At 35.3% G+C, this 25,543-nt stretch overlaps 1 protein-coding gene across 1 annotated transcript in view; it reads left to right on the top strand.

The window, feature by feature from the left end:
• Positions 1 to 25,543, top strand: part of PIGK (phosphatidylinositol glycan anchor biosynthesis class K) — a 134,819-nt gene that overhangs the window by 79,139 nt on the left and 30,137 nt on the right. The window contains exon 10 of the mRNA XM_067726610.1: positions 17,265 to 17,349. Within this exon, the coding sequence (XP_067582711.1) occupies positions 17,265 to 17,349 (85 nt within the window). The remainder of the gene's footprint in view (positions 1 to 17,264; positions 17,350 to 25,543) is intronic.

The following is a 25,543-nucleotide window of genomic DNA, read 5'->3' as shown; positions in this document are numbered from 1 at the left end:
GAAAAAATTTTTTTAAATATTTTATTTTTAAAAATTTATTTATTTTTGGCTGCATTGGTCTTTGTTGCTGCATGCGGGCTTTCTCTAGTTGCGGTGAGCGGGGGCTACTCTTCATTGTGGTGTGCAGGCTTCTCATTGCAGTGGCTTCTCTTGTTGTGGAGCGTGGGCTCTAGGCGCGTGAGCTTCAGTAGTTGTGGCATGCAGGCTCAGTAGTTGTGGCTCATGGGCTCTAGAGCGCAGGCTGAGTAGTTGTTGCACACTGGCTTAGTTGCTCTGTGGCATGTGGGATGTTCCTGGACCAGGGCTCAAACCTGTGTCCCCTGCATTGGCAGGCAGATTCTTAACCACTGCGCCACCAGGGAAGTCCTGAAAATTTTAAATATCAAAAGTAGTAGGATATAGTTTCTGATTCTGGAATGATGAAATAATTTGCAATAGGTTTATGATCCCACTAAGAACAATTGGAAAAGCCAGACAAAAATAACATTTTTAAAGATTTCAGAAGCAATGTGGACTGAGAAGGTAAAAATCTAGATTTGGGAGAACTTCTCAGAGATGAACTGAAAATCTATAGCCACTTTTCCACTGAGTTAATTTACTGATTCTGGGAGTAAGCCAAAGGTTGAGAATCTGGGTTTGGTGCAGGCAGTGGGTCATGCATTGCTTGTGGATAGAGAAATCAGCAAAAATTTTGGTGATTGTGTGAGGCTAGAGTGGCACAATTGTCACTCAATCAGAAATCAGTTTCCCTTTCAAGGTATTTGCCTCAATCACATGACCAGTTTCCTTCTCAAAATATTTGCCAAATTCTGAAGCTAAAGGAAAGCTAACTGCTAAGCAGAAAACTTCTGAAAACAAGAGCTGAATTTACTAGTCTTGCAATTTCTGAAGTGATAGAGATCTTCAGGATGTGAGTCTGAAGAATATGCCAGGTCAGAGTTGACAGTCCTGGAGATGGTGGTGAACTGACACTGACATTTTCCAGCTACATTCCCTTTGGATACACTTGCTGATTCTGAGTGCAGCAAGAGCAAAGATCAGCACACTATAGCCCATGGGCCAGGTCTGGCCTGCTGCCTGTTTTGTAAATAAAATTGTTTTTGGAAAACAGACAGAATCATTCCTTTATTCATTTACATATTGTCTGTGGCTGCTTTCATGCTATAATGGCAGAGTTGACTACTTGTGATAAAGACTATTCCGCCAGAAAGCCTAAAATAGTTACTATCTGGCCCTTTACAGAAAAACATTGTTCACCTCTGTATTAGAGGAATCTGGGCTTGGCCTCTGATAGAGGGTCACTAATGAGGACAGAGTGACCAGTACAGCTTGTGGCAATTCAGTGGGGCTGGAGTGCCTAATTCTGAAGCTATGCAGGACAACAGGACAAAGATCTAAGCCAGAAACCTCTGAAAAGCATAGTGGAATTTTCTGCATTTTGTCTGTGTTGAGGGGACAAAGACCTGCCAGCCTTCAATTTAAAATCTTGAAGGGCCTCACCATAAAAATAGGGTTAAATTAAAGATTGAATTGAGTTTTGTCAAAATTGTAAGGCAGTCTTAATTCAGCTCAGTCCCTGATTGAATGGAAGTGATCAGACCACCACTCTCTAAATGCCTAGCAGAACATTTAGATGGATCTTCTCAGATGGAAAAGTATTGTCAGTAGGTTTTTTTTTTTCCTTTAAACAATTGTGCACTGTGTCCTGTACACAATCAATAAAAAATTACTTGATGCATAAAAGGGAGAACATTATGACTCTATTACCAAGAGAAAAACATAAACAAAACAGAATATAGAAGCAGACCTAGAAGTGATTCAGAACTTGGAGTTAGTAGAAAATAGCCTTAAAATACCTATTTTTAATATGTTCAAGAAAATAGGGAAAAAAATTCTTGAAAACAGATGAAAAGTTAGGGAATTCACTAGAGAATATGAGTATGTCTAAAACATTGAAGTGAACATTCTAGATTTGAAAAATATAACATCTGAATTGAAGAATTCAGTGAATGGCTTAACATCAAATTGGATACATCAGAAAACAGCATTAGTGTACTTAAGGCAATTTGATAGAAAAAAATCCAAGCTGAAGCACAGAAAGAAAGAAAAGAAGGAAGGAGGGAAGGAAGGAAGGAAGGGAGGGAGGGAGGAAGGAAGGAGAATAAGGGATGTTATTAGAGTCAGTAAAATGATGTAATGTGTGTAAATAGTGTCTTAAACTAGAGGACAGTTTGAAAATAAGGAAGCAACAATACATAAAGAGATAATGAGCAAAACTAATGAAACATATTAAACACATCAGATTCAATTAATTCTACTCATCCCAAGCAGGCTGAATATGAAGGAAACCACATCATAGTCAAAATGCTGGAAAATCATAGACAAAGAGAAAAATCTTAAAAGCCCACCAGAGAAGAAAATGCACAGTACCTTTAATACTGACATAAACAGTGGAAGCCATAAAACAGTAGAATGACATGTTTAAAGTGCTGAAAGAAAGAAAACTTCTAACCTATAATTCTATACACAGCAAAAATATCTTCCAAAAATGAAGGTGAAATAAAGATGTTTTCAGACAAACAAAACAATTTGTTGCCAGTGCACCTGAACTAAAATAAAAACTAAATGGAGTTCTTCAGCCAGAAATAAAATGATCCTAATGGGAAACACAGAAATTCAGTAAGGAATGAAGAGAACCAGAATAGGCATATGTATCATTTAAGATAATTGAATATTAATGGGGCAAAAACCAAAAATAATTTCATGTTGAGTTAAACAATGTTTGTATAATTAAAATATATGGCAACAACAGTGCAAAAGGCAGAATTAGGATAAATGGAATCAAACTGTTGCAAAATACTGTTCTTATTGGAGAAATGATAAATGTGATACATTTGATTAGATTAACAAGTCAAAATTTGATGTTATAATTTCCAAGGTAACCACTATAATAATGGTAAATATATGTGTAATTACCATGTTAATAGAGAAAAAAAGATTAATAAAATATTTGGTTAATTCAAAAGAAAAAGGAACATCAAATAGATGGGAAATAGAAAATAGATAGTAATAATAAATCCAGTTGTATCAATGACTAAATTAAATATAATTAGACCAAATATCCTCTGTGAAAGTGTAAGGTCATCATACTAAATTCAAAAGAAAACCCCAAAATGTGCTGTTTACATGATGCATTTTCTATATAAGTCTATAAAAATCACTTGGAATGTGGCTGAAGTAATACTTACCAGGGATTTAGGAAAAAAGTAAGTAAAAGAAATAAATTAAGCCTTCAAGTAAAAGAATTTGCTTTTTTATCAATTGTAAAAAATATGTATCTTCTGTCAACAAACTTCAAACAGCAGTAGGCTTAGATAGTTTTTACCTGTGACATTTACCAAACATGTGGAGCTGACATACGAACAGAATAAACAAAGAAAGCATGCTACCTAACTCATTTGGTGGAACTAGTTGATTTGAAACCAAAACTAGACAAGGAGAGTATGAAAAAATAATAGAGCCAACCTATTTATGATCACAGATGTACCAATCTTAAATAAAATCCAAATCAAATCCAGTAATGTAAAAATTAAAATATTTCATGACCAAATAGAAGTTATCTTAAAATTGCAGGAATGATTTAGGGTTAGAAAATATATTAATGTATTTCATCATATCACTACATTAAATGAGAAATATTTTGTAATTGTTTCAGTAGATGAGAGAAAGCATCTGATTAAAATTTATCAATCATTAATGATGAAAAAAAGCAACATGGCTTACTTAGCAAACTAGAAATAAAAGAGAGCTGCCTTGACTTAATAAAGGCCATGTATCTAAAATGAGCAGAAAACATTATACTTTAGGGTGAATCTTTAGCAGCATCTCAATGAAAGACGAGATAAGGATGCATATTATATTTCCATCTATTCATCATTGCACAAGAAGTCCCAACTAATGCGAGAAGACAAGGGAAAAATAGGAGGCATAAGAACCAGGAAGAGGCAAACTTTCCCTGTTTTTTTTACAGACCATGTAATAGGAAATCTAAGAGAATCTACCATTTAATAATTATTAAACTTAATAAGAGTTGGGAAATAGGAGTGGGGAAAGATGTCATACAAAACATAGCTAAGAAGAGATTAATAAAAATTACTGCAACAAAATTAAAATACTATATATAGTAAAAAAGAAAAAATACAAAGTTAAAAGAGAAACTCTGGGTGAAATTATTTGCAACATGTATGTCAAAGAATTTCTATCCAAATTATATAACTCTGCACATTGATTTTTTTTTTTTTTTAAAGACAACCCAATAGAAAAATGACCAAAGGAAATACAGTTTGGAAAAGAAGAAAGACTCATGTCCAGTGACCATTCAAGTATATTTTTAAAAGGGAAATGGAAATTAAAACAATGAGATACTGTTTCTTGTAGAAACTTAAGTGGCGATGAGGGAAATGGGAACTTACACATTTCTGGTGGCAGTATAAACTGATGCAGCCCCTTTGGATAGTAATTTTGTTGTTACTAGCAAAATTTAAAATGTGCATAATAACTTATGACCCTGCAAGTCCACTTCTAAATAATTACTCTAGAACAGGGGTTGGCAAACTTCTGCTGTAAAAGGCCAGCTAGTAAACATTTTAGCCTTTGTAGGTCAAATGGCCTCAGTTGCAAATACTCTTGCTACTGTAGTGCAGAAGTCATGGATAATACATTAGCAAATGAATGGACTCAAGTAAAACTTTATTTACAGACACTGAAATTTGGATTTTATATAAGTTTCATTTGTTATGAAATATTATTCTCCCTTTGATTTGTTTTTGCAACCATTAAAAAAATGTAAAAACCATTCTTAGCTTACTGGACATACAGAAACAGATGATAGGCCAGATTTGGCCTGTGGGCTATGGTTTGCCTGTTATAGAGCATCTCTTGCACATGTAGACAAAGTAGCCTGGAAGGATATTTTTTGCAACACTATTTTTAATAATAAATAAATGAAAGCAGATATCCATCCACAATGGAATGTTTAAATAAAATGGAGCGTTTTCATATTATACCATATAGCTATTAACAGTTATGAGCTAGATTGGTAATCATATTGAGATGCTTGGATCTCAAAAACATATTAAATGAAAAAAAAAACAAGTGGCTGAATTATACGTATTATTTATTTTTTGCTGGGCCTTTTTTCCCCTTACAATTTTATTGAATATAATTGACTTACAGCACTGTGTACATTTAAGGCATAATGATTTTATTTTACCACAATGTTTAGTGAGCATTCATCATCTCATAAATATAGAAAAGAATAGATAAAGAAAAAATATGTTTTTCTTTGTGATGAGAACTCTTAGGATTTACTCTCCTGACTTTCACATATAACATATAGCAGTGTTAACTAGAGGTTAACAGAGGTTTGTTAACTAGAGGTTTGTACCTTTTGAGCACCTTTATCCAATTCCCCCACTCTCTACCCCAGCCTCTGGTAATCACCAATCTGATCACTTTTTCTATGAGTCTGAAGTATAATTGACCTATAAGACTATGTTAATTCCTGGTATACAACATAGTGATTTGATATCTCTATACATTACAAAATGATCACCACGATTAGTCTGTTTACCATCTGTCACCATACAAAGATATTACATTGTTATTGACTATATTTCCCACACTGTACATTTAATCCCTGTGGCTCATGTATTTTGTAACCGGAAGTTTGTACCTCTTAATCTCTCTCACCTATTTCGCTCATCCCCCCACCTCCTCCCCTCTGGCAACCACCTGTTTGTTCTCTGTATCTGTGACTCTGTTTTGTTATGTTTGTTTATTTGTTTTTTAGATTCCATATGTAAGTGAAATCATACAGTATTTGTTTTTCTCTGACTTATTTTCTTAGCATAATACCCTCCAGCTTCATCCATGTTGTGGCAAAATGGCAAGATTTTATTCTTTTTTATTTGGCTGAGTAATATTCCATTGTGTGTGTGTGTGCATACACACACACACACACACACACACACACACACGTACACTCCCCCCCCCAACTTCTTTGTCCATTCATCTATCGATGGACACTTAGGTCGTTTCCATATCTTGGCCATTGTAAATAATGCTGCAGTGAACATAGAGATGCATATGTCTTTTCAAATTAGTGTTTTTGTTTTCTTCCGATGAATACCCAGAAGTGGAATTGCTGGATTGTGTGGTAGTTCTACTTTCAGTTTTTTTGAGGCACCTCCATACTGTTTTCCACAGTGGCTGTACCAATTTACATTCCCACCAACAGTGCACCAGGGTTTCCTTTTCTCCACATACTCGCCAGCACTTGTTATTTGTTGTCTTTTTGATGATAGCCATTCTGACAGGTGTGAGGTGATATCTCATTGTGGTTTTGAGTTGGCTTTACCTGATGATTAGTGATGTTTAGCATCTTTTCATGTGTCTGTTGGCTCTCTGTATGTCTCTGGAAAAATGTCTATTCAGGTCCTCTGCCCAGTTTTTAATCAGGTTGTTTGTTTCTTTCATGTTGAATTATGTGAGTTCTTTGTCAATTTTGTATGTATTTACATATTTTCATTGTTTATATTTGTATATAGAATCTAATTTATTAATGAAACTATTTATGAATATTCTACATATTTTTCATGTATACATAGATATATATGTAAGCAAAATAAAATGACTAAACAACACACATATATAACTTGTTATAGGTACCTACTAGATTGCCTAATACAGGGTAAGTGCTCAGTAAAGTTGACAGGTTTTCCTTTGACTACCCACTGTTCTTTTAGAATTATCTGACTCTACAGAGATAATTCCTTATATGTACACATTTGCTGGTTTGGGAAACTTTCGGAAAGCCTGCCTACAACCTCTACCAGACAAGAGATCCTTCAATGAGAACTAGAGCTTGGTTTTCTGGGATTTTATTATATTCACTTTACTGAATTGCTTGAGAGATACTCTTTTTTAACTGGTATGTGCATCTTTATACCTCACTGCAAGCTGATGGTAAATAAGATGTATTTCAACAGTTGGGCCATAAGTTAATGTAACATTAATTCTCTTGGGAGTTAACTTTCCGTTCTCTATCTCAAATTATATCTAATTTCCCCAGCTCATCATCTTTCTTGTGCTTCTTCAAAGTAGATAATAAACAAGGTTATGTTTAATATCTTTGCTTACAAATTTTTAGTTTGACAATTAGAAGAATGGCGATGCTATGAGTTTGGGAGGGGAATCTCATTTCAAGGAAGATGATGCATTAAATTGTTGTCTCATTTCTATATAACCTGTCTTCACAAAAATAATCTTTGGTGACACTTGGGACATTTTTCGAGTTGTAATAGCATTTTGTGTGTGTCTCTATTGACCAATAAATTTGTTTTTTTCCCTTAGAGTGTCTTTAAACTTTCAGGAATGTCATAGGGTTGCAGGTTTGTCAACTATATCTTACAGTACAATATGTGTTGTCAGTTAGATGAATGCTTGGGCAATTTTTTAATGCAGTTTAGGAGTGGAAATTTTTCTATCTTTGTTTTTCCCCAACAAGATTATATTAAATTAACTGTTTTTTTTTTATATACTTTTAGTTTCAAATAATTCTTTTAAGCTATCAAGTTCAAGAAGTAACACTAACTTTGGCTCTCTTCCTATTTTTGTTATGTTTAGAGAATTCCTTCCTAATGACTTTGGATTACACTACATCATGTGTCTTGAATTATTTGTTGATGTTCTTAATTTTTAGTTTGTATTTGGCATACTGCAATGTGTCTGTCTTCCTGTTCTTTTTGTTGGGTATATTTCTAGTGTTTGAAAAGATGCTTTGGTCTTCTGCCCACAGTAAGCTAGGTCATTTTATCATGAATAATCTAATCTCAATATGGCAATATAGAATAAAAACTTCATCTGTTTCTGAATCAGAGATGACCTTCTATATGGGTACCATAAATAATTTTACAGTATTATTTTAGGAGTGCTTGGACAGCACAGAGGAGGAAGATTTTTGAGGGCACTGAGCATATATGAAAGAGTAAAAACACAAAAGAAACGAGTGTTTGTAAAGACTAAAACTTCACAGGTTTCAGAATTTTGCCAGCAGTATTTTATTTACTTGTGCAGAGGATTTGCATTTTGATTTAAGATGGTAGCACCACTGTATTGGATCCAGAATCCTTCCATAGTATAAGCAAATTCCATTCCATTTATTACTGTTTTCTTCAAAAGCACAGTTTTTTAAAAAAGAAACAGTAAAGTAAGAAAAGGAATATATAGCCTTTTGCATGCAGAAACTACTCTCTTGTTAAATTATTTAAGTAGTGTTTCTTAGTGAAGGATCTTGGAAATATAATAGAAAAAGTACATCCTTTTAGGAAAAATTCAGAATGTTAAATGAAAGGAATAATGGGTGGCTTTAAGAAAGAGAACTTTACGATTTTGCAGGAGAAAAATTCAGATTCCCTTAGGATGGCAGACATATATAAATTGAAATTAACATTGGTAGTTTTCTCAGTTTCTGAATTATGCTGTAAACATGGACTACTTGATCAGAGCCGTAGCTACTGAAGATAGAAGAGATGGGGCTTAGAAAGTGTGGGTGACTTAGGTGACAGTCTTGGGAAATTAATTCTGAGGTAATGGAAGATACCTTGCAAGGAGGGAGGGCATGTCCCTTGGATGCTTGGTAGTAAAGGGAAAGAAAGAAGCAGCTGAAGATAAAGGACCAAGGGAAATAAGAAAAATGGAAAAACAAGAAAAAGACAAATTCTGTTCCCACCACTGCCACAAAAAGTACCATTTATTAAAGAATCTACACTTCATTGTAGCCACAGAGGAGGGTGCTATTGAACTGAGAGAAACCTAATAAGCCAACTTATCTCTGTTCTTCCCCCCTTTACAAGATAGCTTACTATTGCTGATTCTGAAAAAAACCAGTGCAAATAATCTTCAACTGAAAAAGAAGCCAGCATCCATACAGAGTTACTATAAGAAAACAGAAAATTAAAACCAAATCTTCTCAGCACACTTACACACACATAGAATGAAAGGCAAAATAAAAAGAAAGAAAAGAAAAGCCACAAAAAAAGAAAAACTAAGACACAATACTTGAACATGAATAACCTGTATTAAACAAGCAATTGCATTATAAAAGGACACCATGAATCAGACACTCCAAAACTCACAATTGAAATGGACAGTGAACAGGAGGATGTATGAAATAGGAGCTGACTGAACTCTGGAAAGGAAATCAACAAAAAAAACCTCAAAAATCATTTCAGAAATGAAAACTAAATTACAAGGTACCCAAGGAAAGATAGATATTACCAGAAGTTCAGTAAGAGACATAAAAAATAGAAATGAAAATGTCAAGAAAGTGAAATTGAAATAAGACAGATAAAAAGATCAGAGAGAAAAGTGATAGAGAAAATCCAATATATTTAGTTCAAGAACTTGAACTAGAAAAACAAATGGAAAATAAACAGAAATAATATTTAAAATTATAATAAAACAAACTTTTCTAAAATAAAGGGAGATGTGAATTTCCATATTGAAAGAGCTTCTATATGCCTGGGGGAACTGATTGATCTAGAATAATTGACTCTTAGCTATATCCTATATCCTAGTATTAGACCTTAAAATAAAAGGAAAAGACCGCCAGAGCCTCCAAGCCAAAAAATACTTTTATTGTTAAAATAAATTAAAAATGAAAATAATTAAAGTGGAAAGAAAATCAGTTTGACATCATACCTTTTAGAAACATTATGGCAAGAAAATGATGGACATTTTCAAGAAATTCAAAATGAGTCATTTAATTTGTTGTGGGACATTGAATAAGTAAAAAACTCCAAAGTCTATAGTGATACCCAAGATTATTTGTGAATTACACTTTGAGTGCATTTTTAAAAAAAATCCTGCAGAGGTAGACCTTCAAGATGGCGGAGGAGTGAGACGTGGGGATCACCTTCTTCCCCACAAACACATCAGAAATACATCTACATGTTGAACAGCTCCAACAGAACACCTACTGAACGTTGGCAGAAGACCTTAGGCTCCCAAAAGGCAAGAAACTCCCCACGTACCTGGGTAGGGCAAAAGAAAAAAGAAAAAACAGGGACAAAAGAATAGGGACAGGACCTGCACCTCTGGGAGGGAGCTGTGAAGGAGGAAAGGTTTCCACACACTAGGAAGCCCCTTCACTGGTGGAGACAGGGGGTGGGCGGGGGGAAGCTTTGGAGCCATGGAGGAGAGCACAGCAACAGGGGTGCAGAGGGCAAAGCGGAGAGATTCCCGCACAGAGGATCGGTGCCGACCAGCACTCACCAGCCCGAGAGGCTTGTCTGCTCACCCGCCCGCGCGGGCGGGGGCTGGGAGCTGAGGCTCGGGCTTCAGTCGGATCCCAGGGAGAGGACTGGGGTTGGCTGCGTGAACACAGCCTGAAGGGGGTTAGTGCTCCACGGCTAGCCGGGAGGGTGTCCGGGAAAAAGTCTGGAGCTGCCAAAGAGACAAGAGACTTTTTCTTGCCTCTTTGTTTCCTGGTGCGCGAGGAGAGGGGATTAAGAGCGCTGCTTTAAAGGAGCTCCAGAGATGGGCGCGAGCCACGGCTATCAGCGCAGACCGCAGAGATGGGCATGGGACGCTAAGGCTGCTGCTGCAGCCACCAAGAAGCCTGTGTGCGAGCACAGGTCACTATCCACACCTCCCCTCAGGGGAGCCTGTGCAGCCTGCCACTGCCAGGGTCCCGTGATCCAGGGACAACTTCCCTGGGAGAACGCACGGTGCGCCTCAGGCTGGTGCAACATCACGCTGGCCTCTGCCGCCGCAGGCTCGCCACGCATCTGTACCCCTCCCTCACCCCAGCCTGAGTGAGCCAGAGCCCCCGAATCAGCTGCTCCTTTAACCCCATCCGAAGAACAGACGCCCTCAGGCGACGTACACGCAGAGGCGGGGCCAAATCCAAAGCCGAACCCGGAGCTGTGCGAACAAAGAAGAGAAAGGGAAATTTCTCCCAGCAGCCTCAGGAGCAGCGGATTAAATCGCCACAATCAATTTGATGTACCCTGCATCTGTGGAATACCTGAATAGACAATGAATCATCCCAAATTGAGGAGGTGGGCTTTGGGAGCAACAATATATATATCTTTTTCCTTTTTCTCTTTTTGTCAGTGTATATGTGTATGCTTCTTTGTGTGACTTTGTCTGTATAACTTTGCTTTTACCATTTGTCCTAGGGTTCTGTCTTTTTTTTAGTATAGTTTTTAGCACTTGTTATCATTGGTGGATTTGTTTTTTCGTTTGGTTGCTCTCCTTTTTTTTCTTCTTTTATTAATTTTTAAATTTTTAATAATTATTTTTTATTTCAATAACTTTTCCTTCCTTCCTTCCCTCCTTCCTTCCTTCCTTCCTTCCTTCCTTCCTTCCTTCCTTCCTTCCTTCCTTCCTTTCTTCCTTCCTTTCTTTCCTTCTCTCTTTTCTTCTGAGCCGTGTGGCTGACAGGGTCTTGGTGCTCCGGCCAGGTGTCAGGCCAGAGCCTCTGAGGTGGGAGAGCTGAGTTCAGGACATTGGTCTACCAGAGACCTCCTGGCTCCAAGTAATATTAAACGGCTAAAGCTCTCCCAGAGATCTCCATCTCAGTGCAAAGACCCAGCTCCATTCAATGACCAGCAAGCTACAGTGCTGGACACCCTGTGCCAGACAACTAGCAAGACAGGAACATGACCACACCCATTAGCAGAGAGGCTGCCTGAAATCATAATCAGTTCACAGACACCCCAAAACACACCACGTGGACCTGCCCACCAGAAAGACAAGATCCAGCCTCATCCACCAGAACACAGGCACCAGTCCCTTCTACCAGGAAGGCTACACAACCCACTGAACCAACTTTAGGCTCTGGGGGCAGACACCAAAAACAACAGGAGCTACTAACCTGCAGTCTGTGAAAGGGAGACCCCAAACACAGTAAGTTAAACAAAATGAGAAGACAGAGAAATGTGCAGCAGATGAAGGAGCAAGGTAAAAACCCACCAGACCAAACAAATGAAGAGGAAATAGGCAGTCTACCTGAACAAGAACTCAGAGTGATGATAGTAAGGATGATCCAAAATCTTGGAAACAGAATGGAGAAAATACAAGAAAAGTTTAAAAGAACCTAGAAGAACTAAAGAGCCAACAAACAATGATGAACAACACAATAAATGAAATTAAAAATTCTCTAGAAGGAATCAGTAGCAGAATAACTGAGGCAGAGAACGGATAAGTGACCTGGAAGATAAAATAGTGGACATAACTACTGTAGAGCAGAATAAAGAAAAAAGAATGAAAAGAATTGAGGACAGTCTCAGAGACCTCTAGGACAACATAAATGCACCAACATTTGAATTATAGGGGTCCCAGAAGAAGAAGAGAAAAAGAAAGGGCCTGAGAAAATATTTGAAGAGATTATAGTTGAAAACTTCCCTAATACGGGAAAGGAAATAGTTAACCAAGTCCGCGAAGCACAGAGTCCCATACAGGATAAATCCAAGGAGAAGCATGCAAAGACACATATTAATCAAACTCTCAAAAATTAAATACAAAAAAAAATATTAAAAGCAGCAAGGGAGAAACAACAAATAACCTATGAGGGAATCCCCGTAAGGTTATCAGCTGATCTTTAAGCAGAAACTCTTCAAGCCAGAAGGGAGTGGCAGGACATATTTAGAGTGATGAAAGGGAAGAACCTACAACCAAGATTACTCTACCCTGCAAGGATCTCATTCAGATTTGATGGAGAAATTAACACTTTTACAGACAAGCAAAAGCTAAGAGAATTCACCATCAAATCAGCTTTACAACAAATGCTAAGGGAACTTCTCTAGGCAGGAAACACAAGAGAAGGAAAAGATCTACAATAACAAACCCCAAACAATTAATAAAATAGCAATAGGAATATACATATCGATAACTACCTTACATGTAAATGGGTTAAATGCTTCAACCAAAAGACATAGACTGGCTGAATGGACACAAAAACAAGACCCGTATATATGCTGTCTACAAGAGAGCCACTTCAGACCTAGGGACACATGCAGACTGCTAGTGAGGGGATGGAAAAAAATTGTCCATGCAGATGGAAATCAAAAGAAAGCTGGAGTAGCAATTCTCATATCAGACAAAATAGACTTTAAAATAAAGACTATTGCAAGAGACAAAGAAGGACACAACATAATGATCAAGGGATCAATCCAAGAAGATATAACAACTGTAAATATTTATGCACCCAACATAGGAGCACCTCAATACATAAGGCAAATGCTAACAGCCGTAAAAGGGGAAATCGACAGGAACACAATCATAGTAGGGGCCTTTAACACCCCACTTTCACCAATGGACAGATAATCCAAAATGAAAATAAAAAAGGAAACACAAGCTTTAAATGATACATTAAACAAGATGGACTTAATTTTATTTTTAGGACATTCCATCCAAAAACAATAATACCTTTCTTCTGAAGTGCCCATGGAACATTCTCCAGGTTAAATCATATCTTGGGTCACAAATCAAGCCCTGGTAAATTTAAGACAATTGAAATCGTATCAAGTATCTTTTCCGACCACAATGTTATGAGACTAGATATCAATTACTGGAAAAAAATCTGTAAAGTAGTTGTTACAAAAAATTTTAAACTCATTCATTTTCCTCATTTTCTTTTGTTTTATTTTTTCTGAACCATTTGAAAGTAAGTTGCAGATATCATGACAGTTCACATCTAAACACTTCAGTATGCATCAACCAAGAATAGGTTTGAAATTTTTCTTTTCTTTTTTTGGTCACACACAGCTTGAGGGATCTTAGTTCCCCAAAAAGGGACCAAACCCGGCCCCAGCAGTGAAAGTGCTGAGTCCTAACCACTGGACCGCTAGGGAATTCCTTTGAAAATTTTCTAAACAACTGCAAGACTTTTTTTTTTTAAACATTTTTATTGGAGTATAATTGCTTTACAATGGTGTGTTAGTTTCTGCTTTATAACAAAGTGAATCAGCTATACATATACATATATCCCCATATCTCTTCCCTCTTGCGTCTCCCTCCCTCCCTATCCCACTCCTCTAGGTGGTCACAAAGCACCAAGCTGATCTCCCTGTGCTATGTGGCTGCTTCCCACTAGCTATCTATTTTACATTTGGTAGTGTTATATATGTCCATTGCCACTCTCTCACTTTGTCCCAGCTTACCCTTCCCCCTCCCCGTGTCCTCAAGTCCATTCTCTACGTCTGTGTCTTTATTCCTGTCGTGCCCCTAGGTTCTTCAGAACCATTTTTTTTTTTTTTTAGATTCCATATATATGTGTTAGCATATGGTATTTGTTTTTCTCTTTCTGACTTACGTCACTCTGTATGACAGACTCTAGGTCCATCCACCTCACTATAAATAACTCAATTTCGTTTCTTTTTATGGCTGAATAATATTCCACTGTATATATGCGCCACATCTTCTTTATCCATTCATCTGTCGAAGGACACTTAGGTAGCTTCCACGTCCTGGCTATTGTAAATAGAGCTGCAGTGAACACTGTGGTACATGACTCTTTTCGAATTATGGTTTTCTCAGGTTATATGCTCAGTAGTGGGATTGCTGGGTCATATGGTAGTTCTATTTTTAGTTTTTTAAGGAACCACCATACTGTTCTCCATAGTGCCTGTATCAATTTACATTCCCATCAACAGTGAAAAGTGCTCGCTTTTCTCCAACCTTCTCCAGCATTTAGTGTTTGTAGATTTTTTGAGGATGGCCATTCTTACTGGTGTGAGGTGATACCTCATTGTAATTTTGATTTGCATTTCTCTAATGATTAGTGATGTTCAGCATGCTTTCATGTGTCTGTTGGGAATCTGTATATCTTCTTTGGAGAAATGTGTATTTAGGTCTTCTGCCCATTTTTGGATTGGGTTGTTTGTTTTTGATATTGAGCTGCATGAGCTGCTTGAAAATTTTGGAGATTAATCCTTTGTCAGTTGCTTCATTTGCAAATATTTTCTCCCATTCTGAGGGTTCTCTTTTCGTCTTGTTTATGGTTTCCTTTGCTGTGCAAAAACTTTTAAGTTTCATTAGGTTCCTATAATATATTTTTGATACAAATCTTTTCAAGTATATGATTTACAAAAATTTTCTCCCCTTTTTGGGGTTTTTTCACTTTCTTGGTAGTGTCCTTTGAAGCACAAAAATTTTAAATTTTGATAATATTCACTATATCTATTTTCCTTTTGTTGCTTGGTATATGTTTTATATACCTAAAAATGTAGAGAGACTTTTTAAATGTACATTGTGAAATATTTAAAAATAATGTGGGTTTTTTGGTCAATGAATATTTATTTTATTTTTAATTGTGGTAATATATACTGTATTAGTTTGCCAGGGCTGCCATAACAAAGTACCACAGACTGAGTGGCTTAAGCAACGGAAATTTATTTCCTCACAATTATGGAATCCAGAAGTCCAAGGTCAAGGTGCTGGCAGGATTGTTTTCTTATAAGGCCTCTCTTGTTGACTTATAGATGGTCAAATCTTCTCCTGGTGTCTTCTCATGGTCTTTACTTTGTCTTTCTCTGCGTCCTAGTTTCTTGTAAGGACACTGTCATATTGGGTTAGGACCTACCCTAATGACCTCATTTAACCTTAATCATCTTTTTAAAGATCCTGTCTCCAATTACAGTCACATTCTGAGGTACTCAACGTTAGGGCTTCAACGTATGAGTTTTGAGAGGACACAGTTCAGCCCACAGCATATACAAAACATAAAATTGACCATTTAAACCCTTTTAAAGTATGCAGTTCAGTGGCATTAAGTATGTTAACATTATTGTGTAACCATCACCACCAACTATCTCCAGAATTTTTATCACCTTTTAATACTGAAATTGTACCCATTAAACAGTAATTCCCCTTTCTCCCCTCCTTTGCCCCTGGAAACCACTGTTCTACTTTCTGTCTATATAAAACAATGTTTTAAGACAGTTTTTTTCATCATTAGTGAGAGTCTTCAAAGTTCCCCCAAATTAATTATTTTTATGCTAATCTGCAAAGTATGCACAAACTTTTACCTAGCTAAGAGGTTTCTTATACTCTTATATACAAAATTTTGTCCTTATTTGTATATCTGCCTTTTTACTGGGAGAGATTCCAGATTTCTCATCATCAGATTCTTAACTACAGCCCTGGAGACTTATACTAGTCTTGTTTTATTATTTTTCAAGATAATTCAATGTTTCAATTTTTTAATTTGATTTTAAGTTGATAAGGTGATGTGTAGTTTACAGTAATAAAAGGTAAGTGAAAGTTTAAATGTGTTTCGGTCTTATTGTTTTGTAATCTAATGAATCTAATGTTTATTTGCTATTTTGAAAAGGGTCAATACTTTTTTCAGAATATTTTTTCTAATTCTCTTCATTTGGGGAGATTTTATTTTTTATTCCTACTCTGCACTTTACTGTTTTATACCCTGTTAGGTATGTGTTGTATCAACTCTGCATCTCATTGTAAATATAGATATTAAAGAAAATATTTTCCATGTAGAATAACCTCTCAGAATTATTGTTGTCTTCGCTTTATTCATACATTCATTCAGCAAACATTTATTGAGTATAATATGGTAAACATTGGATATACAAAGAAGAATAAGACATAATTTTTGTCTTCAAGGAGGTAAAAAATGTACCTAGATGCATCTAAATAAATTATTATATTTGAAAGAAGAGTAAAGAAAGAAGGAGTTGTGGTTGGTCCAAACAGGAAACACAGTGGAGAAACTCAGAATCATGGAGATGCCAAGCCCACGGGCAGGTGACCACTAGTTGGAATGGCTGAAACTATTGACTTGGACGTAGAGAAGGAGTTGCTGGAGATGAGGCTTGAATGGTTGGAGCCAGGTTTTGAAGACCTTTATTTAAATACTATGATAAAAAGCATATGCAGTGAACATGGAGTTCTTAAGCATTTTTAAGTCTCAGAGTGAAAAACAGGATCTGAGACTATTAGGTGATGTTAGCTACTCTTATTAAATAGTAATTAAATGCAATCTGAATGTATTCATGGTTATGTCATTTAAAAATTGTCATTAGGTGTTTTTTCATAGATTATTGACAAATACTGCTTATTTCAGAATCTCATATTGATATATATTTTTAATATATTTCATATTTGGCATATTTAAACATTTGGCATATTTAAAAATAATATTTACCTTGGCTTTGTGTTTCTTAATTTTTTTCCAGCTATAAGAAAGACCTGATGGATGAGGAACTAATGGAACCTCTGAAATATGCTGAACAACTTCCTGTAGCTCAGATAATACACCAGGTTTGCTTTCCATTTTGTTCTTTTGAAAGAAACAATAATTTTAATCTCTGAAAAGTAATTGCTTTTGTTAGGTTTTTCAGAATCAGTGTGCTATAGCTGAAAGGCATTCCAGGCCGCCTAGCCCTATTTAGACTCCACCTATTACAGTTGGAAATCTCATTCAAAGCACAATATTAAAAGGCTACTTGCTGTGTAACAGTAGAATTCTTGCTTATATAAAATACAGGGTAGAATCAGAATTATCTTTTGCGCATTACTTAACAAGTGTTAATTTCAGAGAACGCTCATTTGCACCATTGTATATGGTACTTGTTAGTGGCAAAGAAAAAGTTGAAAAAATATCATTTGGTATAATTTTTTTGAGTAGCTAAAATGAAAAAGCAGTCTCTCCCTACTTCCTCTGCCCCACCCCATTATCACCTCTTGTAAAGTATCATTCTAAATGTCATGTGGGTAATTTTTTCATTTCCAATTTTAATGACTCTATCATCCCTTTTACATAACTGTAATCTTAAAGAAGGCAGTGTGGTAAGTTTTTAAACTTAGATTTGGTACCGTAATTTTGACAGCATATAAAGTCTGCCCTGCTGGACTAGAATCGAAGAATTTTAAAAGTGATCTGTTGGTGAGAGTTATGGCCTTTAGACTTACCAGATTTTTCGGAGGCTATAGATTATGGGAAATATTAAAAGCCCTTAAATGTCAGAATTTGTCAGAATTTTCATGAATGTTAATTATTATTATGAGTTTTTCTTTATGTCTTTGCCAATCAAAAGAATTTTTATTTAGCAGATATGGATTGATTAGAAGTTCCAGGTTGAGTTTATTAAAAGAAACAGGCTTTTACTTTAAAATGTTGGCTATATAGATCTTTTCATTGACATTAAAATTGAATATTAAAATTCTATGAGAAATTACCAAAAATGGTAAGAAATTTGCCCCTTTTGGTAGCCTATCTGTGGTTGGTAATCAGGTCCAGTTATATGTCAGGAATTCCCTGGTGTTGTTAGAGCTTAAATGACCTAACAGGCTGCAAATGTCACATTTAAAATTCTGTCTTCATGCCTGACTCTCAGCATGAATGAATTAAACAGCAGAGCAGGCAGCAAGTCAGTATGTTCTTAATAGTCAGAGTGAGCAATGAAACAGTTTGTGGTTTGTTCAGAATAGGTAAATAGAATCTGCCCAGAACAGTTCACCTAGAATAAAATCTGAAATAGGAAACAAGAGTTAACCTTTAAGATGGTTGACCAGATGAAATGTCAGTCATATTTTTACAGCTTGAGTGAACCAATAAACTGTGGTTTATGTAAGAGCTGCATTTTGCTATTATATACTATATAAATTCAAAGATGAAAATCTTTGACCCTGGTGAAAATTTTTATGATGATATTCTTGGCATTATAAGAAGCTATATTAATTTTAACACTGAATTATTAAACATTATAATGAAATTTTTGTAGTAACTGAATTTATAAAATTTTAATTTTAAGATACATGATAGAAATTTATTTTTTTTATTGAATAAAATTAATTTTGTTCTCAGGAGGTAATCAGGAAAGATCATTGTTAAACCAGACTCTTATAATCTGTTCCTCTTGTTATGTTCCTTTATTGACAGTACTACAACTTTGGAACTGTTACCATTTTCTGTCCAAGTGATGTTTAAGAAACATATGAGTTATGTTGCTAGAAGTTTACTTATAAGTGGATTATTTGAAAGTGGTTTTTTCCCCTAAGAGAATAGTAATAATACATGTAATAATTAGGTTCAGCCAATCCCACGAAACTTTTAAATATGTAATATATTTAAATTATAGCATTATTGTAGTATATATCTAAGCTCCACCTATAATAATAGTATGTTTTTATACTATAAGTAAATATTTTTTCTTCTAATCTTGAATCATGCTTTACCTATGCCTGTTTTGGAGCATGTGTCATTTTTATTTGAAATAATGTTATTTATTCACATATCTTATAGATATATTTGATTGTCTTTCTGGATGTCCTTGATTTCTTGATATTCTTTTCAGCATCTAGCCTTGTGCCATGTATGTATATATCTGAATGGATGGATATATATATTTAATGGTATAGTGAGAGCCATATTATCTTTTTTCCCTACTACCCAGCCATCAGAAGCTGGGGCCTCTCACTGGTGGCACAGTTTAGGAGCTGAAGGAGAGAAGGAACAGGGTCAGAGGCTGTAACATGAGGAGCAACTTGAGAAATAGCAGAGAGAGAGGAATGTATCTCAGTCATTTGAGTAATTAATTTCTTGTGTATGTTACTTAAACGGCATTTTACAATGAGGAGGTAGGCAAGATTTCAGTATTACCATTTCATATTGCCAAATTATTTACCTCTTTTTAGGGGTCCTAGCAACATGATTGCACATCTAGGAAACCCAAGACACTCAAGTTACAAACAGTAGAATTAATAAGAGAATCTGGTGAGATAGCCAGCTATAAGATGAATAAAACTGGTAGCTTCTCTATATATGCAATAACTACACAGGATGGAAATGGGAAAAATGTTCTTTTTTAAAAAAAATAAATTTATTTATTTATTTATGGCTGCGTTGGGTCTTTGTTGCTGTGCACGGGCTTTCTCTAGTTGCGGTGAGCGGGGGCTATTCTTAATTGCGGTGTGCTGGCTTCTCATTGCAGTGGCTTCTCTTTTTGAGGAGCACGGGTTCTAGGCACGTGGGCTTCAGTAGTTGTGGCATGCAGACTTAGTAGTTGTGGCTCACAGGCTGTAGAGCACAGGCTCAGTAGTTGTTGTGCAGGGGCTTAGGTGCTCTGCGGCATGTGGGATCTTCCCGGACCAGGGCTTGAACCTGTGTTCCCTGCACTGGCAGGCAGATTCTTAACCACTGCGCCACCAAGGGAGTCCCAAGATGGGAAAAGTTTTCTTTCACAATGAAAGGAACTATAAAATACTTAGGAGTAAATTTATCAAGTAAACCATAGGCCCTGTAGTGTAAGAATTGTGGAAACATACCGTGTTTCATAAGCAGAAAGTTATACCAAATATTTGATGGGGCAGGGAACTGAATATCATAAAAGTATCATTTCTCCCAAATTAGCAGTTCTAATTAAAATAGAAGCAAGTTTTTTTTTTTAATGTTAGAAAACAAAAATGACCACATAGTTCATGTGGAAGAACAAATATCCAGTAATAGCCAAAGAAGGTATATAAAAAGAGAGAAAACACAGCCACTAGAATTATATAGTTATGTATGGACAAAGGAATAGACAAATGGATTAATGGAATACAATGAAAGAGTGGATTTCAAACTTTATTTATTATAATTGACAATAAGAAATACATTTTACATACATAATGACCCTTGATATATGTGTTTGTATGTGTATGTTAAAAATCAGAATTAAAAGTATTATGAAACATTAGCCCTTATTACATATGATGCACACTATTTTCTTTTTCTATTTTTTAAATGGCAAATAAAACATACTAAATTGATTTCAAAAGCAACAAATATTCCTGATCCGTGGCTTGAAAAACACTAGAACAGAGAATCCAGAGAAAAAAATTTATTATGTTTGATCATTAGATATATGATTAAGATGATTTGTATTTCAGTAGGAAAACAGTTACACTTCTATTTCATACTATGTAATACAAAATAAATTTTGTGTAAAGACTTAAAGTAAAATAAATAAATAAAATATTTAGAAGAAAGTTTAGGCAACTGCATTTTTAATCTAGAAGTAGGGAAGAACTTCTTAAAGAACACACAAATGCGGAAGATATGTTCAGCACCATAAAAATTCAATATTTTATATAACACAAGATACCACAATGTTAAAAGACTAATGTTAGAATCAAGACAAAATGTTTACAAAGAAACAGTAGTAAATTAGTTAATATCTAAAATATACACAGAATTCTTAGAAGTTTATTAAAAACAACTCAGAAAAAAAAAGAGATGAAAAACAGTTTAGAAAAAAAAAACAACAAAGAGATGAAAAGCAGTTCAGAAAAAAAAAACAAAGAGATGAAAAGCAGTTCAGAAAAGAGCAAACTTAAATGGCCAATGAATGAAAAGAAAGCCTAAAACTCAGTAAGGAAGTGCACATTACCAATTCAGTAAAATTATTATATGCCCTTCAAATTGGCAGAAATTAAAATCACATTTTGGAAAACAGTTTGGCAGTTCCTCAAAAGGTTAAACATAGATTTACCATGTGACCCATTGATTCCAACCTAAGTATATAAAAACATGCATCCACATAGAAACTTGTACATGAATGATCATCGCAACATTATTCATAATAGCCAATAATTGGAAACAACACAAGTGTCCATCAACTAATGGATGAATAAAATATAGTACATCCATACAGTGGACCATTGTTCAGTGATAAAAGGGAATGAAGTACCGATACATACTACAACATGGTGAACCTTGAAAACAAACAGTGTGTTAAGTTAAAGTCTGTCATAAAAGACCACACATTGTATGGTTCAATTCGTGTGAAATGTCCAGAATAGGCAAATCTAGAGAGACAGAAAGTAGATTAGTGATTGTCTAAGACTAGGATGAGGTGGGGGAATGAGGAATGACTTCTAAATGGGTATAGGGTTTCTTTTTTTTGAGTGATAAAAATGTTCTAAACTTGGTGGTGATCATTGTGTAGCTCTGTGAATATACTAAAACCATTGAACCGTACACTTTAAAAGGGTGAATTTCATAGTGTATTAATTATATTTCAATCAAAATGTTTTAAAAATTAAAATCACCCATTTCTGGCAGAGATGCTAGGAGAAAGATACTTGTATACCTTCTTGGTAGATATCTGAATTATTCCTACCTTTTTAAAAGGCCATCTTGCAACATCTACTCACATTTAATGTATATACCCTTCAACCCAATGATTCCACTTGTGAGAATATAGCCCATAGTGGTAATATATGAATAAAAGTACTAACATATAAGAATCTCAGTGCAATGATAATTTATAGCAGCATTACTTGTGGCCACAACAAATTGGAAACGATGTGAATGCCCCTCAGCACAGTTGATATATAGTGCGTACGATTTTCAGAAGCCACAAATCAGTAGAGCAAATACATGTTTTTCCATATTTTCTTATAATTGCACTTTTTTTTTAATCAACTAACCTCTTATCCCTCCTCCTCTTTCTGCCTAATGGTAAAAAATGTAGTCACTTACACCTAGTATTTTCTCCCTTTTCCACTCCTTCCTGGGATGATGGAATCACAGCTTAGGTAGTAGGGGGTAGTTGACGTGGCTTCATGGCACTGAGAGATTCATGGTGTTCCTCCACTGAGATATACTGTAATATTGTATAGTTTTGGATTGGCATCTACCTCTTCTGATAATTGCTGAGTTGGCCATGTGCACGGCACATCTGTTAATATTTTACACACCATCTCTTCACATAGTTGCATAGCTCTAGTAATGTTGGAGGAAAAGAACAGAGTACGCAATGAGAAAGGCCAGCTTCTCATTTGCTGTCATTCCTTCTCTATCCACTTCCTCTATTCTCTATCCTCTTCTGTCTTCTGACTTTCTCACTTTTCTTTCTTGTCCCTTTCCCCCATTTTCCTCTATTTTGTTCTCATAAGCTAAAGTTATATGAATTCTTCCCCCATGTTGGTGAGTGTTGTTAGTATTTTCATTGGAAAGTGAATTAAGTACAGTGTCTGATACATAGTACACACTGGATAAATATGGAGACCTTTGTTGAGGTTAGGGATCTGGCATGCTGACAGAAAAGAGAGTTAAGAGTTCTCTAAAGGTCACAAAGAACTTGTGGCAGACCTGTTTATGATACTCAGGTTCCTTTCATAGCCAACAGTGGTGGCATTTATTAAACATCTCGGAGGAGGTGTGCAGATCGTAGGGTTCATTATACTAACAATTCAGGCAACCTAGTGGTCTTGCAGCAACACAGCAAAAGCATAAACTGCATGGAAAGGCATAACTTGCAGCTACTGATGAAGGGAGCATCACTTCACATGAAAGTACAACTATTCCTTTTAAGGATACATCAAGTTAGGACGTAGAATATTACTGGGAAGGCAGGTACAGAACTATCTTACTGAGACAGGTACGGAGAGAAGTGTATGATTTTCCCATATAAGTAATTTTACATTTACTTCAGACATGTTAATTTTAAAATTAAGCCACTTTAAAAGATAGCTTAAATTTACTCTTAAGATTTGAAATATGTGACTATACTGTGGTCTTTTGTGGTAAGTTGGTATTTTTTCTTCTTTGTGAAAAGAATTGCATGCAGATGGGTCAGAAAACTTTCCCCTTTTTTTTAATTAGTAGGCTCATTTTACTTTAATTTGTAAGCATAAAAAGTTGATAAGCACCATGTAGAGTTTATTGAATTATAAAATGGTGACAACTAGGGATTTAAAAAAATAACCAGACACAAGTCTTTTAAAAAAAGAAATTAGTATGTAGTTAAGAGTAGTATATTAGTCTCAAATACAGATGTTACTTAAACTTCCTTTTTAAAAAATTAAAATACTTTAGAAATGTACTGAAAAATGAAAAGGTCAGTAATGAATGTATAATTTATCATAACAGTTTTCCTTTAGTGTCATCTAGTTAAGCATGTGTTTTATTTTTTAAAATTTTGTGTCAAGAATCAATTTTAGTTAGCTCTGGCAGATATTAAAATGTTTAGGCTTGTACTGTTTAGATATACAAAGTGCCACTGATACAAAAATGTAGGTAAGTCTTATGTGCAGAATAGATAGTACAAATCACCTAGCTAGCCTAGAAACCCCGGTATGTATATGGATTATATAAATGATAAAGATCACATCACAGATCAGTGAGAAATTAAAGGATTATTCAATAAATAATGCTGGGACAGTTAATTAAGTATTTGCAGGGGGCAGGGAAGACTTGATTCTTGCTTTATAACATGTGGAAAAAAGTAAATTCTAATTGGATTATAGATCAATGCAAAAAATGGAAAATATCAAAACTATACATTGGTAAATATTTGTTGGAAAGGAATTTCTAAGCATGAAAATAATGGCAAAAACTTCATGGAAAATTGATATATTTTACTTTGTACAAATGTAAAACTTACGTACATCAAAACAAAAAGGCAAATATCAAAGTGGAAAACTATTTTCCTCACAGAATTAACATCTTTACATATAAAGAGCTTTTACAAAGAGATAAGGAAAAAACTTAACTCTTCAGTGGAAAATGAGCAAAGAACATATACAGACATGCCTCAAAAGTTGAAATAAAGATGGCTAATAAACTGATGAAAACATGTTAATATTCATTAATGATTTAAGAATTATTCATTTCAACCATAAAGTACCATTTTAAAAAATCTCTTAGATTAGCAAATATATGAAAAGTAGTAATACTCAGTAACAACAAAACACACACACTGCTGGAGAGGAGTGTAAATTAGTACAAAGTGAGGACAGTGTGGTAATTTGTACCAAAATTTGTAAATATGTTTATGAACTATTTAGACATGACTGATTGAATACACATTTATTCTCCTTCCTGAAAAGTCCTACTAAAGTGACAGTAAAGACATAAAAATATATAAATCCCGTAAGACAAAGAAAATGGAAGAGGAGAGAATAGCAGAAAAATTGGAAGAAGAAATTGGAAGAAAAATGGAAGAAGAAAAATAATTGAAAAATTGGAAGAAGAAAAATAGTTGAACAAATGGTAACCAACTTGGCAGAGTGGACAAGCTGCACCCTAACTTCCATCATGGGGGAGATCTGTAAGAACAAGCCATTTGTACTGCAGAACCTTGGGAAAGCAGGCACCAGGCACCTCAAAGGTTGCGTGCAAAGAGAACTCCCAGTGTCCTTCTCCTGTTTAGTTCTCAAAACACTGGCATCCAGGCTTATATTCTATCAGGCAGAAGATTGGAGAATTCCTCCCTGAGGATACTAGTCCAATAGAAAAATATTGTGCATTTTGACATTTGCAGGACCCCAGTTTAATAGCCAAGTCCCAGTCTGTTCACCCCACTGGTAAGCCCAGTGGTTGATAAGTGCTGTTAATACATAAAGATCTTATGATCAGTGTTTTACTTCCTCACTCTTAACTATGAAGATACAACCAAGGATCATTAAACTTTTGGGGAGTGTCTTCATTATGAAAGACAAAGCTCAAAATAAGCAAATGGAAAAAGTG

This window comes from Pseudorca crassidens, chromosome 2, assembly GCF_039906515.1.
Source record: "Pseudorca crassidens isolate mPseCra1 chromosome 2, mPseCra1.hap1, whole genome shotgun sequence".
NCBI lineage: Eukaryota > Metazoa > Chordata > Mammalia > Artiodactyla > Delphinidae > Pseudorca > Pseudorca crassidens.
Note: the sequence above shows the minus strand (reverse complement) of the source record. Positions and strands in the feature narration are given on the sequence as shown.